Genomic DNA, 15958 nt, shown 5'->3' with positions numbered 1-15958 from the left:
TTTACAGCCATGTATGCCTTTAAAGTTGCACACTATGATTAAAAAGCCTCATTCAATAATTTATATTGCTTCATTTTCCCCTTGTGATGGGACACATTTCGCTCTCTTTCTTTCATCATATCGAGAACAGTACTAGATGATGAAATGTACTAGTTTTCTCTCTCTCGTGGGAATTCCATTTTTTGTTCAACCCTGGGTCTATATAAGGCACGCAAATATGAATAGAAAGTGAAACTACATATTGTAGGATGTGTTGGAAAGATAAATGGCTGTGCTTGTGTCTGTATTTGTTGAGACTTGTTAAATGAAAATTTGCATGCTCAACAGTCTTTTTGTGCTGTACAGTATATGGCACATTGTGTTCTCTTACTCGCTGACCCCTTACTCTCTATTTCTCACTACTCGCTTACTTTCGTGTTACTTCCACTTTTCTCTCGCTCGCTCTCAGGGGACACCCATTGTCGCACAATATAATTGAATCCCTTTTTCGTTCCATTTTCTCTCATTTTCATTTCCGGAGGCCTCCTTACGCCTTCCAGCATCAACCCACATCTTCAGTATATGACCTCTGAACACAACCCCTAAGCCTTCTCGCTTGTAATTATCTCTAATTAGTAATCACATTTTTCGGTCCCTGTAAAGAGCCATTTAAGACCGCATTAATTGATACGAATTAATTTTTGAGGTTTTTGAAAAGCAAGCTGCCGAGATGTTTTCAGGCACTCACAGCCGAACCAAAAAAAAAAAAAAAAAAAACGTTCCCCAAAATCCTCAGAAATCCCTTATAGAGTAATTTCAAACTCAAGTTCCTACATGACTGATAGATTCCACATGAAAATCTCTCAGAAGAGCCGTTTGGCTTGTTTGCAAATCATCAGGTGCTCAAATTTATTGCATTATGATGTTTAACTGGATCTGTTTGAACTGTTAAGCAGACCTATATCTAATGGCTTTTTTCGAAGCGCAGCAGAAATAGTTGGCACAGTGTGTTGTTATTCAGCCTATTTAGAAGATAATTTAATATAATGACTTTTTATTATTGGTGCACCTCTTTAAATGCTACAGTGAAGCTTAAATATAAGCTAAGTGTGTTCATGTTTGTCAAGCCTACCTACAGAGGATGAGTCCTTTGAGCATTTTCTGAATTGGTTACATTGACTTTCTCTCCAACAGGTGATAGGCATTGAGGATGAGTGCTGTCGGGGAAAACTCGTCGGACCCTGCCAGGTCAGAGGCTCAAAAGCGCAAGGAATGCCCTTCAGACCTCCTGGGTCCAAGGTACTTCACCGAGACACAGCAGCATGCAAACCAGTAGACAATGAACGGCAGGTTACAGTGAACTCTGACACTGCATTCGTTGCAGCGTACACGTTTTTTGTTTGTATGTATAGCGGAGTAAATTTCTCCGTCTATGCTATGAACTGCTGAACTGCAATAATCTTGAGCAGGCCTCCCACCGGTGGAGCTCAGCCTAGATAATACACGTTTCTATATAAAGCCCTTTTCCACTGAGTCAGGAAACATCAGTCTGTATAATTCGTTCACAGGAAGGAGCTATGCATGCCCTCTTTATTGACAAATTTTTCTGTGCAAGCTGCTGAAGATGCAGAGCAGCAAATTGAAAATACAACCTGTTTAAGGTTGTACAGAAGAAGCTCTGGAAACGTTTGTCTATTTCTGTTTTAAGTTTGCACTTCTGCTCATTAGCCTGATTCATTTTTGGTTTCTCTTCACAGTCCTAAACGAAGCACTGAGAAACGTAACCGGGAACATGAAAATAAATACATAGAGGAGCTCGCAGAGCTGATTTTCGCGAACTTCAGTGATATCGACAACTTCAATGTTAAGCCTGACAAATGTGCAATCCTAAAGGAAACTGTCAAACAGATTCGTCAAATTAAAGAGCAAGGTAAGAAAACCAATGCACTCTTCTTTGAACTTACATTTGTACTTGTCCTATTTATCTTCAATTCAAGTGTAAACCCTGAGGCTTGATGCTGAAAACGTACCCTCCACATAATGTTACTTTCAATGAGCTTTAGCATAGTCAGACATTTGCGTTAGGTTAGAAGTTATTAGCAGCTAACACAAGACACATGAAGGCGTTGCAGGTTGTTTAGGAAAATATTTGGCCTGTGTAGAGATCTTGAGAAAGAACTTATCAAATCAGCCATCGATTTTCAGATTGGCTTTTAGCAGGAGCCTATAGATTAGCATCATGCTAACTGCAAACATGTCACTGATGTACCATGTAATGTCTCACTGCGTTAATAAAAGAATACAGAGACCAAACACAAGATTTAATTAGGAGTCACAGCTTCATTACTTTTCTGCATTTGTGTTTTAAAGTTACATTGAGTTAGGGATGATTGACTTAAGACTCATTATTAGTGTTTCTTTGTTGCCAAAATCATTAGCCGCAAGATTTGGATTCAGGTGCAGTGCTTGTTAACATGTTATGATTTAAGTTACTTGGAAAAGTTATGCTGATAATTTTGGAAAAATTATACCAGATTATATCACAAATTTCTGAGAAGAAGCTTAATTGTACCCCGAGGTCCCTCCCCTATTGAGGGACATCATATATCTCACCCTTGCTCTTTCTGTGATGAGAAATTGCTTAGATAAACTTCTGGGAAATTCTTTTTATAGCACAATCATAAATATGGACTGGTATAGATTTATATAAATCATATTTGGATTGACTTGCTCCTGCAGTGTTTTTCTGCGTGCTGTTTTGACCTGTGTGTGTGTGTGTGTGTGTGTGTGTCTGCATTGATTCTGGCTGGGCTGTGATGGAGATTGTTTGTGATTGTACTGAGCTCTGAGTTATGTAATGCTGAGCAATGTGATACAAAGCTAACAGCCGTCTGCTGCGTCGTCCCCTCCTTCACTTCCCCTTCACTACGCTCGATGCCACACGGCCACAGCATCACACATAAGTGTTACAAAAGGACTGTCACGGATTATTGTTTTAAAGGTATAGTTCACCTAAAAATGATAGTTTTGATGAAATCTGAGAGCTTTATGATCCTGCATAGACAGCAACGCAACTGACACTTTAAGGGTCCAGAAAGGTAGTAAGGACATTGTTAAAATAGTCCATGTGACATCAGTGGTTCAACCATAATGTTATATTTTTGTGCACAAAGAGAATACATTTTTGAATAAAGTTGTTGTTTTTGTAGTAGTATTCTTGTAGCTTCATAAAATTAAGTTTGAACCACTGTCGTCACATGGACTATTTTAATGATGTCCTTACTACCTTTCTGGGCCTTGAACATGGTAGTTGCGTTGCGGTCTATGCAGGGTCAAAAAGCCCTTGGATTTAGTCAAAAATATCTTAATTTGTGTTCTGAAGATGAACAAAGGTCTTACAGGTTTGGAACGACATGAGGGTGAGTAATTATTGACAGCATTTTCATTTTTGGGCGAATTGTCCTTTTAATGCTCATCGAACCAATAATGATCAGTGCTAGCATTAAAAAGGTATACTCCACCAAAAAATGTTGCCAACTCCAAACCTGTATGACTTTTTCTAACACAAAAGATGTTGGGCAGAATAAAAAAATTTCAAAACCGTAAAAAGAAAATGATCAACTAAACGGTCTAAAATCTGCCTAAAATCTTTTTTGGGTTCCATAAAACACAGTTTTTATTTGAATGGTCCCTTTTTAAACATTGTTTACATTTTAGAAAAAGACTAATGAATGTGCAAAAATTGCCGCCATGACACTAAAGTGTAGCGATTGTTGTCAGGGTGTTGTTAAAGTGTTATGAGTAGTGTTTTTTTGCGCATTACTATGTGGTTACGCAAATGCTGTGTGGATATGATATTCCTTACTCTAGACATGACTCAGATCCTTCCTTCAGTGTGAATATATTATTATCTATCAGGTGAATATCCTAAATCCAACTGACTAGCAAAATATTAGCACAGCTTTCCTAAGTAAGTTGTGATTTGAGGTGTAGTTCACAGTAAAAATGGTGCAATATAAGTGTGAGCCCTAATAATAGTGATGCTAATATGCTAGCTACACTAGCAAGCACGACTATTAAACTGTGGTAGTTAACCAGTTTCCTTCCTCTTTGCATAGAAAACACAATTTGCTTGGACATTTACCTGTAAAGGTTATTTTTAGTCTCTAGTTGATCTACTACACATTTAAAACCCCAAACTGGAGTTTGAAAACTGGATTATGTTTAATTACATGTTTAATTTGTTCATTAGTGAGTCAGCGCCTTTAAATTTAGAGACTGAAGAACACCCAGTAATGACGAGATTTGGAATTCAATTCTCCCATGGAGAGTCTTGACCTAGTATCTATGATCAGACTGTGTACTGATTGGTTGAGAGCAGAGTTATTGGGCGGGGCTTTGAATTGTGACTGATTCTAAAGGCCTCAAGAAACTCCATCTGCTGTTGAAGTGAATGATATGGCCTGATTCACATTCTTTCTGGAGATAACACTGGCTTTTTCCTGTTTGATGGGGATTGGCTGACAGAAAGGAAACAGTTTTGAAATGAGAGAGGGAATGAGTTATCACCGGACCTCTGGTGCAGCTGTGCTGGTTTACCAGTCCCTGCTGGGCACCGCAAAGACCTGCTGACACACAACATGCTCACATCCACTCATCATCAGGAGTGTACGCATGCGTATGTCTCCCAGACACACATACACACACACACACATACGGGAAGAGCAGTGTTTGGAGCATCCCAGAACGGTCTGAGGGGGAGGCTGATGGATGGCCCTCTCTCTTTGCCATATGGCTACCCATCATGCCAGCACAGTTTGCCTCTCTATCGTGTCCTCTACGAGACCACTGCATCCACTGATGATCCCAACCACTCTCTTTAATGGATGGGAACAGACAGGAAGTTATAATGGTCTAGGGAATTGTGGGATTGAGGATGTTTCACTGTTGGCAGAAATTGTTAGTGTTATTTTAGTGTTGTCTGTAGTAATGTTTTTAATTAGCATTTATTTTATTCTCATTTATACTGATAAAATTTTGGTTGAAAAATCGTTATTATGTTCATTCATTATGTTAATCTGTTGAATTTTAGTACTTGCACTTATTTCAGTTGCAAAGGCAAAATACATTTTTTAAGTTTGTCATCTAGTATCTATATATTTTTTAACTTTATTTAAATTATTTTAAAATGTGTGTATATATATATATATATAATATTTTAATGACAGTTAAAGTTTTTTTTCTTCTTCTTTACAATAATAAAACAAAATGATTTGTGCTTACTTGTCATGAAAACAATTTTGTTTTATTTTTGGCATAATTTATTAGTTAAAGCATTGCAGAAATGCTACCCTAAAATAATGAAATAATAATATAGCATAAATTGTATTATTATTATTGTTGTTATTTGTTTTGAAATATGAGCCAGAGGTTCACCAGTATTCCTTCTAGATTTAGCTCCATCATAAGTGCTTTGTTTTGCAGGCGATGTTGTTTACAAATCTTGTCACTTTTTTTTGCAGAGAGTGATTTTCTCCAGTCTTTATATAATGGTTTGTTTGGAGTCTGTTTGTGAGCGCATGTGTGTATTGATGGTTCCATTCATGTCCGGGCTGTTGGCTGCATGGCTGTTCTGTGAGGCTTCACATGCACCCATTTAGCCTGACAGCTTCTGTCTCACGCGTTGCTAAGGTCCAGATGTGTTCCATAACAACATGTCTCAACAAGCGCACGGCAGAATGAGAGCGGGAGAATGGGGTTTAAAAAGGTGCATGTGTGCAGTATGAAATTAAACGCTTTAGTGTACAGAGAGAGAGAACTGCCTTTTAAAGAAATGCTAATACGCTCAAGCTAGCAGGACCACATGAAGTGTCTTTAATGTAATTAATTTGAAAATAAAACACTTAAACTCTGCAGGATCTAATGAAGGGTTTTAGATTCTTTTATGGAAATGTTGATGTTTCCAACCGAATTAACCGTATTCACTTAGTAGGGGAGAGAGGGTATGCAGTGCCAATTTTTTTACTCGTCCTTTATTCAAGGAGAAAGAAGAATGAGGTAAAAAAATAAAAAGTGCCTCATTATATTCCAGGATGTCTGTTATCAACTCAAATTAGAAGAAAGCATCTCTAACTAAAGCCAATAGAAATATGACCTTTTTAAAAAGGGTGAACAAGGGGTTAGTTGAATCATTTGGGAAACCATTTGAGAAATGTACATATTTAAATAATTTAAACGGAGAATTCGTTTTTAATAACATACTGTTGAATTTCAAAGTCTAATTTTACTTCACATTTTTAATAACATGTCCATAAATCAGACATTCTGGGAAGGTTTTCCCCCATTTGTCTTGCTTTTGTGCTTCCAAATGTATTCTGAGACCAATGTAATAGCGTTTTTCTGCATAGAAATCTACATTATGCGTTGAGTCACTTGATTCAAGGCAAATCTTTAGTCAAATAATTGATTTGATTTTATACACTGGCAATTCACCAACATTAATGATATTTTAGACTTGTTTTGAAAAGTGGAAAATGTATTCTGACATGCAATTACAGTTTTACATTTTTTAGTTTTTTTCATGTGTGTCATAATCACAGATAGCTGTATATGATCTCCCCTTTTCCAAAACATGATCCTAAATGATGTACAGTTTATTCACTCTTTGGTTTTCAACATAACATAGCAAAGTTATTGTGGACGGTGGTGTTGATGTTCTTTAATGGGTTCGGATCTCATTTCTTCTCTTCCTCTGCAGAAAAAGCTGCTGCAGCCAATGAGGATGAAGTGCAGAAGGCTGATGTGTCATCGACAGGCCAAAGTGTTATTGACAAAGATGCCCTTGGACCAATGATGCTGGAGGTGGGTCTGTTGTGCTCTGTTTACTAGGTTACACTGGCTCTACAGAACACGTACGAGGAAGAGCCAAGCGTGAACCATGGGAGACAGAGTAATAGTGAATGATTAAAAATGAGTTGTGTTAAGAATTTGGCTGTCATTTGATGTTTTAATCTCCACATTCCTCCAACTCATTGCTGAATATAGAGCTCATGAGCTGACAGTTGAGAAGATTTTTTGGCATGGAAAACATGCTCAAGTGTAATGATGTGTCTCTGTGGCTATGTTTTTACTGCAAGATTATTAGTGATTTTACTGTTCACGTAATATCAGATTCGAGCGTGAACTGATCACATTCGCAAAACTGACCTGCATGTGCAAAAGGAAGCCTGAAAATGTGTGCAAAAGGAAGCCTGAAAATGTGTGCACAGGATAAAGATTAGGAATTAGGACTAGTTTTCATAGTTTTCGTTCAAATTTTGTTTGTGTAGGGCTTTCACCGTATTTACACTTCACTGTCATACTTACATACTTACACTTCACTGTCTTCACCGTCTTCCATAATAACCAACAAGAACTACTTGTAAATGAAATCTGTGGATTGACTCCTGTCACGCGGAACTGTGACGAATGTCGATCTAGAGTGATGTGAAAGTCACATGGATTATGATACGACCACTTAAGACTGAGATTGCATTGCAAAACATCAACCTGTATTTAGTATATGGAAGTGGCCAAAACATTTATATATAATATTTCTGTAATGAATTAAACCTTCGTAATCATCGGGAAGAAGGAGGCGAGAACCGGCAGACAATCAAAATGAAACTTTAATAATCAAAATAAACACAAAACAGCGCAACAGCCCCTCACGGACGACTGTTGCGCACAAATAAAAAGCAAACACAAAATAAAGTCCAGGCATGGTCCTTTCTCATCCTTCACTGTCGTCGCTCCAGTTTTATATCCTTCCGTCTCCTCCATGGGACTCGAGACCAATGGGTCAAGCAGGTGTAGCTCATCTCCAATCACTCCACTGGCCTCGCTCCTGTTCCCACGGCCTTTGGCCCCGCCCCACTATATTTTATTAAAAATTTTGCTTTATTTCAAATGCTGACGATTGTTAAGAGTTTTAGTTGTAGAACAAATGAACGGTTAACAGTAACAGAGTAAATGTTAAAGCAGTTAAAATCCCTTAAAACATTAAAATTTTCTGTATAACTTCACATCCAACCTCAGATATGCCCCGATATAGCAGTTTTTCATTCATTGTGTGCAGAATCGTCACATTATGAAATGTTGTCTAAACCAGTGGCGTGAGTTTGGGGCATAACTGTCTGTTTTTCCAACCAAAGGCATCACAATCCAGTCATTATTTTTCCAATTGTGTTTGCTAACGGGTTGAGGGTGAGAAAGGGGTTTTTAAAAATACATTTATATTTTTGGGCGAACTATTTCTTTAAATAACAGCTCGACTCTCTCCAGTGCAAACGAACAACTTCCGTTGGTCGGCCGAGCAGGCAGGACGCCCAGCTCTGAATGAATCCACCCATCCAGTCGCTCCATCTTTCTCTCACACCCTCTCCTCTTTAGGGTATTTATAGCATCTGAGGTCCTCCGTCACCGAATCAACACGAAGCGGATGCCAAATATAGCCTACGTGCTTGTGCGCTTGATCTCCCATCTGTTTGAAACGGCCGAAGGAAGGGACAATTCACACCCGCACGCTATAATGCACCTAATTAAAAACCACTTGTGACAAAAGGCCAGAGTGGGGGAAACTCACCCTACTGGCCTTTTCCACCCGACACCCATAACAGCCCCTCCAGTGTCGCCCGGGCGCACACACTCGTGCACACAAACAGGCCTTGTGTAAAGCTTTCGCAGTTCTGCACGGTCCCCTGCCCCAGTCAAAAACCCCATTGTTTGGTGATAGAAGCTGAAGTGTGAGCAGCCATAGGATCCACTAAAGCAGCTTTGTGTTCTTCAGAGCAGCGTGTGTCCGTTTTCAGTGTCCGCACCTCGCGATGAGTTTGGACCCAGTGTCTCCTTTGTACAGGAAGTTATGCAACCTCCCATAGCGAGACAGCAAGGCCGGGCCCACCCAGCTCCATTCATGTTGCAATACATGTCCATCAGCACAATTTAAAGAGTTGCATAAGTTTGGCTAAATAAAGGTGGATTTGGCATTCCTCCGTGTTTACACTGCGATGTTTGCTGAATGTGCCCACCAGATGGCCACATCTAGAGCAGTGCACAAACAGAGGCTTGTGGACTTTTTTTTTTTTTTTTTTTTGCTCGCTCCTCTCTTTTTCCATCCCTCGTTTTATCTGCTCTCTAGAGTATATACGTTTGTTCTTAGCTTCTCTTGAGTGTTTTTTTTTTTTTTTTTTTCACGGCCGAGTGTTTGTGAACTAATTCTCTGTGTTAGGAAGAGGCGCTGTGTTTGTTTTGCTGATAAAAAGATTTAGAGCTTATTATGCTCCGCAGCAGATTAAAGAATGATTTCCGAGCTGCTGCTCCACATTCTAAAGCAAACAGCAGCTTTTATAGCGATCGCTGTAGGCCCTCAGGGGCCCGGCTGCATTCAGAGGCCTAATTGACACCATCTTGATAGGTAATGCTTGACTTCAGGCTGCGTTCTTTCAATTAAGACTCGTCAATATCATTTCTGTCGCACAGTATGAAGCGCTGAGATTCACAAAAGCTTGTTTATTGCCGGCACAAACAGGCAAGAAAGTTAATCTTTGTACAAAACGAATGCATTAAAGATCGCATGGATGCTTTCACCGCAAATTCTGTGAACTATGAATGTGTGTAACTGAAGACTCGGGATTAGACGTAGATTGATTTAGCAGTTTAACTGATATATTGTTTGTATTAAAGGACTAAGTACGAACCATTTTAATGTTCAAGTCATTAAGGTTCACTATTATATGAATCTTATACTGTTCACTATTATACTGTTTTAATATTATTCATTTTAAAAACTCTCATCAAACTCAGTTCACTCACTTCTTTCTCAGGTGTCAAAATGTTCATATTCTCTAATGGCTGATGAACAATAAATATCTGATATTAAAATTTTACCCTTTTTTTTTTATTTGAAATTCAAATAATTTTAATTTGTAAATTAAAATGCTGCAGGTTAATGTAGCAATCACATATAATATTAGTATAATATTTGGTATAAAATATAGATATTCATTTTGAGATTCAATGATTACATTTAACAGTTTTTTTTAGATCAACTTTAAATTATTTAAATTATAGTTTGAGTTTTAAAACTTGTATTCATTTCTTATTCATCTCATAGTATTCATCTTATTTTATTCCTTAAGGATGTATGACGTTGATCAGAAGTGAAAGTAAAGACTTTAACCATTTCTATAAAATAAACAGTTATTTGAACTTTCACTTCATCAAATAATCCTGAAACAAGTATCACAAAAGTATTTATCAGCACAACTATTTTCAACATTGATAATAAGAAGTGCTTTTTGAGCACCAAATCAGCATGTTATGATTTCTGAAGAAACATGTGACCGCAAAGACTGGAGTAATGATGCTGAAAATTCAGCTTGGCTATCACAGGAATAAATAGAATATAAATAGAATAAATAGAAAGCAAGTATTTTAAATTGTAATTATATTTCAAATTAATATTTTTACTGTGTTTTTGATCAAATAATGCAGCCTTGTTGAGCACAGGAGACCGACTTTTGAGCAGTAGTGTTTATCTAATATCGACATTGCTCATACATAAAAAAGCTCTAATATTGGCCAGTAACCAGTGTTTTATATGTATATGTATATAATATAAAACATATTCCTATTTATAAGAGACCTTCACTGCACCCTACAGGAGATGCAACATAAGCATGCACTTTAATAAAGCTGTAGCCTGTAATCTGCATTTAAAATGAGGAAAAAAAGTTTCTCCACTTCCCCTGTCCCTTCTGCCTGACTGTATCGCTTTGAGATGAAGCCTGCTAAAATAACCTCCTAGCTGCAACTGACTGCAATAGGGCTGAAACGATTCCTCGAGTAACTCGATTACAAAAAACTATCGAGGCAAATTCCTCACACTGACGCATGACGCTCGCGGTAATTTCAGCGCCTGCTGTCTCACTAAATAAGGATGTGAACACATGAACAACATCTCCAAAACTGCTCTGACAGTCACTTCATGAGCATTTGACCATTTGATTTAAGTAAAACTAGCGTCACATCACATACACAGAACTGTAAAGGTACGTCAACCCGTCTATATAAAAGTCCGGTGTCCTGTCAGATTTTCCTACCCGGGTTTACTGCGCATGCGCACATCAATATCTCGTCAATATAATTAAGCAAAAACATATTTTATCCGATTACTCGATTAATCGATGGAATTTTTGGTAGAATACTCGATTACTAAAATATTCGATAGCTACAGCCCTAGACTGCAATCTGCAGCTAATTACTTCATTAAAGGGGTCATTTTATTTTGTCTTTTTGGTGTAATGCAATGTGTTTTGCAGTTTAAGGTAAAAAAAAAAAAAAACATTTTCCACAATTGTACATTATTGCTGCTCCTCTATGCCCCGCCTATCTGAAATGTGTCTATTTTTTACAAAGCTCAACATTCTAAAAAGTGATGTGTGCTCTGATTGGCCAGTTATCCAGCATGATTGGCTGAATGCCTCAAGAAAAGAAAAAAATATTACACCTCTTGCCATACTGTCAGGCCGTGTCCTGGGCAGAACACCGGCGCGACAAGGCAAAAACAATAAAACCCATTACAAACGAGGCATTTGTTGCATCCAGTGGGGACATAATTACTGATTATAATTACTTATACTGTCTTTTTACGTGTTGTGATGCATATCGCGCCGCGTAAACATAAAACCATATCTGCATTTGTGATCAGAAAAACTACAAACAACAACACTACTCTACACTGCTCAAAACTCATGTTTGAGTCATCAGGAAAATTCTATAAATATGTAAACGTACTTACAGACTGTGAGTCAGAAGCAGTCCTCATCTTCCATAAAATGTGCTGCACACATCTGAATATTCGTGTCGAACTGTTCTGGAACAGTGTTGTAAATACAACTTAACCACTGATGGAAGCACAAACAAAGTTGTTTCACTTTCACAACAAAACACACAGTGTGTCCACAACATGGAGACGACGGCAACAGAGAGAATAAAAGTTACGCCTTTTTTCTTTGCGTGAACATTTGGGCGGCATTATGCAAATCCTTCCCACATCATGACATAGACATGTAGGGGCGTGCTAGAATGAGCTGTTTTAAGAGGTTGTGGTTGACTCATAACTTTTATAAAGAATATCTCTTTGGATTTGAGACTTTAGTCTTTGCAACTTTACAGATCTTCTTTGTGCACCAAGATCTTGTAACACTCCAAAGAGAAAGGAAGAATTTTAATCGCATCATATGACCCCTTTAAGGCTTACCTGAATTGAGAAACAAAAAAAACTATCAGATCATTACATTTAACCTGTTGTTGCTCAAAAACCACTCGAACAATCCATGGCCATGAATTCAGACTCATGCCGTAATCCCCTTGACTTCTCTTGATCTGTCTACATGGACTTTCTGGACAGCATTTTTGTTTTGTTTCTGCTGGATATCGAATCTTCCCTATTGTATGGTTCTGCTTTAGAGGGAGCAAGGATGTGTACTTTAGCCTTTGTGCTCTTCATATAATAATAATATTGGTGTTAGCTGCGCATGTGTGCTCACAGTACTAATCAGGCTCTGTATTTCTCCTCCAGGCCTTAGATGGGTTCTTCTTTGTGGTGAACATGGAGGGGAACATCGTGTTTGTGTCAGAGAATGTGACGCAGTACCTGCGGTATAATCAGGAAGAGCTGATGAACACCAGTGTTTACAGCATCCTGCATGTAGGAGACCATAACGAGTTCATCAAAAACCTCCTGCCCAAGTCACATGGTGAGACTCTATGTTCCATTCATGGTTTCCTTCACATTTAGAAATGTTAATTTTGTTTGCACTTCTAGCACCTCTTCTTTTCAGGAACGACTTGTTCCTCAATACTCAAGTGTGAGCAGTTACATTTTCCAGCCTGCGATTATATTAATCAGATTGAGCATTAAGAACTGGGATTTACAGAGAGGAATATCAGAATCTCCTCCTCCCTCAGTTGCAGCAGATGGGAAGCTCACCCACAGAAGTGATAGAGAGGAAGGTTTCAGGCTTAGAAACCAAATCATTATTGGTGTAAATGATACATCCAGCCAGAAAAAAAAACCTCATCGGTTATGGATCCCATTCATAGTGAAATCCAATTCTATTTCACATAGATGCAAACATCAAATAAGTTTGGATTGACTGTCACATTTGTTGTTCCACTCAGCATTTGTCTCATATATATATATATATATATATATATATATATATATATATATATATATATATATATATATATAAATGCGACATCTAAAAGTTTAAAGGAATAATTCTCCCTAAAAACATGAAAATTCTGTTATTAATTACTCGCCCTGCAAACATAATTGAGGTGTATGACATTTTTTATTTAGTTAAGAAGACATTTGTGTAAACTAATATGGAAACATGTTTCCGAAATAAATTCCTAGATTTGCCAAAAAAGTTCATTATTTTACAGTGATAGTTAGTAATGTAAAGCACCATTAGAGTCTGTTGGCAATGAGATCAAATTTATATAAAAAATATAAAAATATGCACTAATTTATTTTGTTTTCTTGAAGTTGTGATGAAACCGAAGTAGTGACGAATCTTTTCTTCTATGTTGCGATGTGTCTAAGTGTAACGAATTATTAAAAAATGCAAAACATTTTAAGATATGATCATTGAAGTTGAGCTTGCAGTGAAATATGGAGAGATTAAGTGATTTGAAATGCCCTGTATCAAGTCCTGTTTCATCATAATATTGAGTTATAACATTAATTACCATTACAATGTCAAAAAAAGTAAATGTTATAAAATATGTAATTTTGAATTGGTTTTAATTTATTTTAGTAATTGGTTTACAAAAAGATCTTTGACATGCACATGGGATGGAAACGCTGTTATATACACAAATTGTTTTTGTTGCTAATTTCTTATTTTTTGCATAAATGCGACATGAATGCCAGGCGGATCATGTGCACACTCCCATTGCACTTTTTTTATATATAAACGTAAATTTTTGTCTCATTGTCAACCGTCTCTCATGTCGCTTCACATCGCCAACTCTCATTGAAAATGAATAACTTCCAGTCCTTTGTCGCTGTAAATCACCGTCAGTGTGAAAATCCCTTTATTCAGTAAGGAAAAGTTAGGGAATACTGGTTCAGATGAGTGACCGAGAGTGATGTCTCTTCTCCTCCCTCCCACAGTGAACGGAGTGCCGTGGTCCAGCGAGAATCCTCGGCGGAACAGCCACACCTTCAACTGCCGCATGCTCGTGAACCCTCACAGCGAGGCCGAAGAGACGCAGGATCACGAGGCACAGCAGAAATATGAGACTATGCAGTGTTTTGCTGTGTCTGAACCAAAGTCCATCAAGGAGGAGGGAGAAGGTGAGCCACGGTTTCTTAAAACACACTTAAGCCACATGACCGGTACTGAAACTCTAGATTTAATGCTTCAAAGCCAAGCAGGAGGCTTCGGCCAAACAAAGTGACTGCTCCCCTTTCATAGAGCCGGGTGTTCATTTGTCAAGCGTCCCACAAACAAGCAGATTTGAACCTATTGTTTTCAATAGACTTTTGTATCCAGTGGATGAGAAATTATGTCTTTATCTACAGTTGTCATTTGTTACCACCATTCAAAAGTTTGGGATCGGTAAGATTTTTTAAAATGTTTTTGAAGGAAGTCTTTTATACTCATCAATGCTGCATTTATTTGATTTAAAACAGTAAATTATTAATAATTGTATTTATTATTATAAATATTTAAAACAGCTGTGCTGCTTTATATTTTGTGGGAGCATTAGGACCCCACAGAAAATAGACAAATTCAATGAAAGAAACTTCATAAATAGGGATGCAATTGAGCTTGGGCCTGACGATACAATATTACTTTGGTAATTACTATTGGCTATATCAATAAGTATTTTAATGTCTTTTTTTGTAACTTTGTTCTTTTGCACAGCGGGTGCTGAGTATACATAATGCGGCTGATTATCAAAGTCATAATATCACTAAAAAACCCTTGCAGTTTACCACACTGTACAGTGAATGTCCTTTATGGACTTACACATAACTTATTCAGAATTTGTCACCAAATAACAATTATTTGAATGTGTGTTGAACTTGCTCATGAATGGCGTTCCAAAGATTCTAGGTAGTCTTGTTTGTTTGCAATTAGGTATTGAAGCCTGTTTTTGCCATTTGAATAAAAATAAAATGTAAAGGGTAATACAAACTCGCATTTGCGAAAAAAAAACTTTTTTCTTGCAGTTGCGAGTTAACATCTTTCTATTCTGACATTTTTTCTCAGAATTGCATAATATAAACTTAAAATTTTGTATATCGCAATTCACTATTTCTGAGAAAACCAGAATTGTGAGATATAAACAGAGTGATTTTTTTTTTCTTAAGTTGAAAAGTCTTTTTTTTTTACGTTTGTATCATTTAATACTGACTTTATATCTCACAACTGTGATTTTCTATCACGCAATTCTGAGGAAAAAAGGCAGAACTGTAAGTTTATTTTTCACAATTCTGTCTTTATAACTTGCAATTGCGATAAAAAAAAAATTGTGAGATAAAGTTGTTTTTTTATTATTATTTAGTGGCAAAAACAGGCTTCCATACATTACGATATTAATTCTGTGTTGTAAAATATACCAAAGTCTTTTCATTTGTTCACCTCGAATCTTAAGGTGTGATCCATATGAGGACAACTGTAAGTATTCATAGTCTCTTTAAGTTTCTCTTCTAATGTGGAAGCAACACTTAGTGTTGACAGTTGTTCATGACGTGAGAAAAATTAGTCTTTCATTTACTGTAAAATAAGGCGAAAAGGCGACAGCAGAGCCCGTGGAACGTGCCTCTGCGTCCTGCCAGAGAAATGTTTCGTTCTGTGATTCATTTGCTCTTTTCTCTCCTCCTCTTCCACCTCTCGGAGTCACACAGAGTTCAGGG

The 15958-nt window shown here is 37.4% G+C and overlaps 1 protein-coding gene across 4 annotated transcripts in view; it reads left to right on the top strand.

Annotated features, from left to right (window-relative positions):
* ncoa2 (nuclear receptor coactivator 2) overlaps positions 1 to 15958 on the top strand; it is a 92525-nt gene that overhangs the window by 42797 nt on the left and 33770 nt on the right. For all 4 annotated transcript variants that reach the window (XM_052596415.1, XM_052596413.1, XM_052596417.1 and 1 more), the window contains exons 3-7: positions 1174 to 1278; positions 1737 to 1909; positions 6737 to 6840; positions 12602 to 12779; positions 14207 to 14389. In XM_052596415.1, coding sequence (XP_052452375.1) covers positions 1190 to 1278; positions 1737 to 1909; positions 6737 to 6840; positions 12602 to 12779; positions 14207 to 14389 — 727 coding nt within the window. In that variant the 5' untranslated portion in view covers positions 1174 to 1189. The remainder of the gene's footprint in view (positions 1 to 1173; positions 1279 to 1736; positions 1910 to 6736; positions 6841 to 12601; positions 12780 to 14206; positions 14390 to 15958) is intronic.

This window comes from Carassius gibelio, chromosome B24, assembly GCF_023724105.1.
Source record: "Carassius gibelio isolate Cgi1373 ecotype wild population from Czech Republic chromosome B24, carGib1.2-hapl.c, whole genome shotgun sequence".
In the NCBI taxonomy this organism is placed as follows: Eukaryota; Metazoa; Chordata; class Actinopteri; order Cypriniformes; family Cyprinidae; genus Carassius; species Carassius gibelio.
The sequence above is the reverse complement of the archived record's forward strand: the minus strand, read 5'-3'. Positions and strand labels throughout refer to the sequence as shown.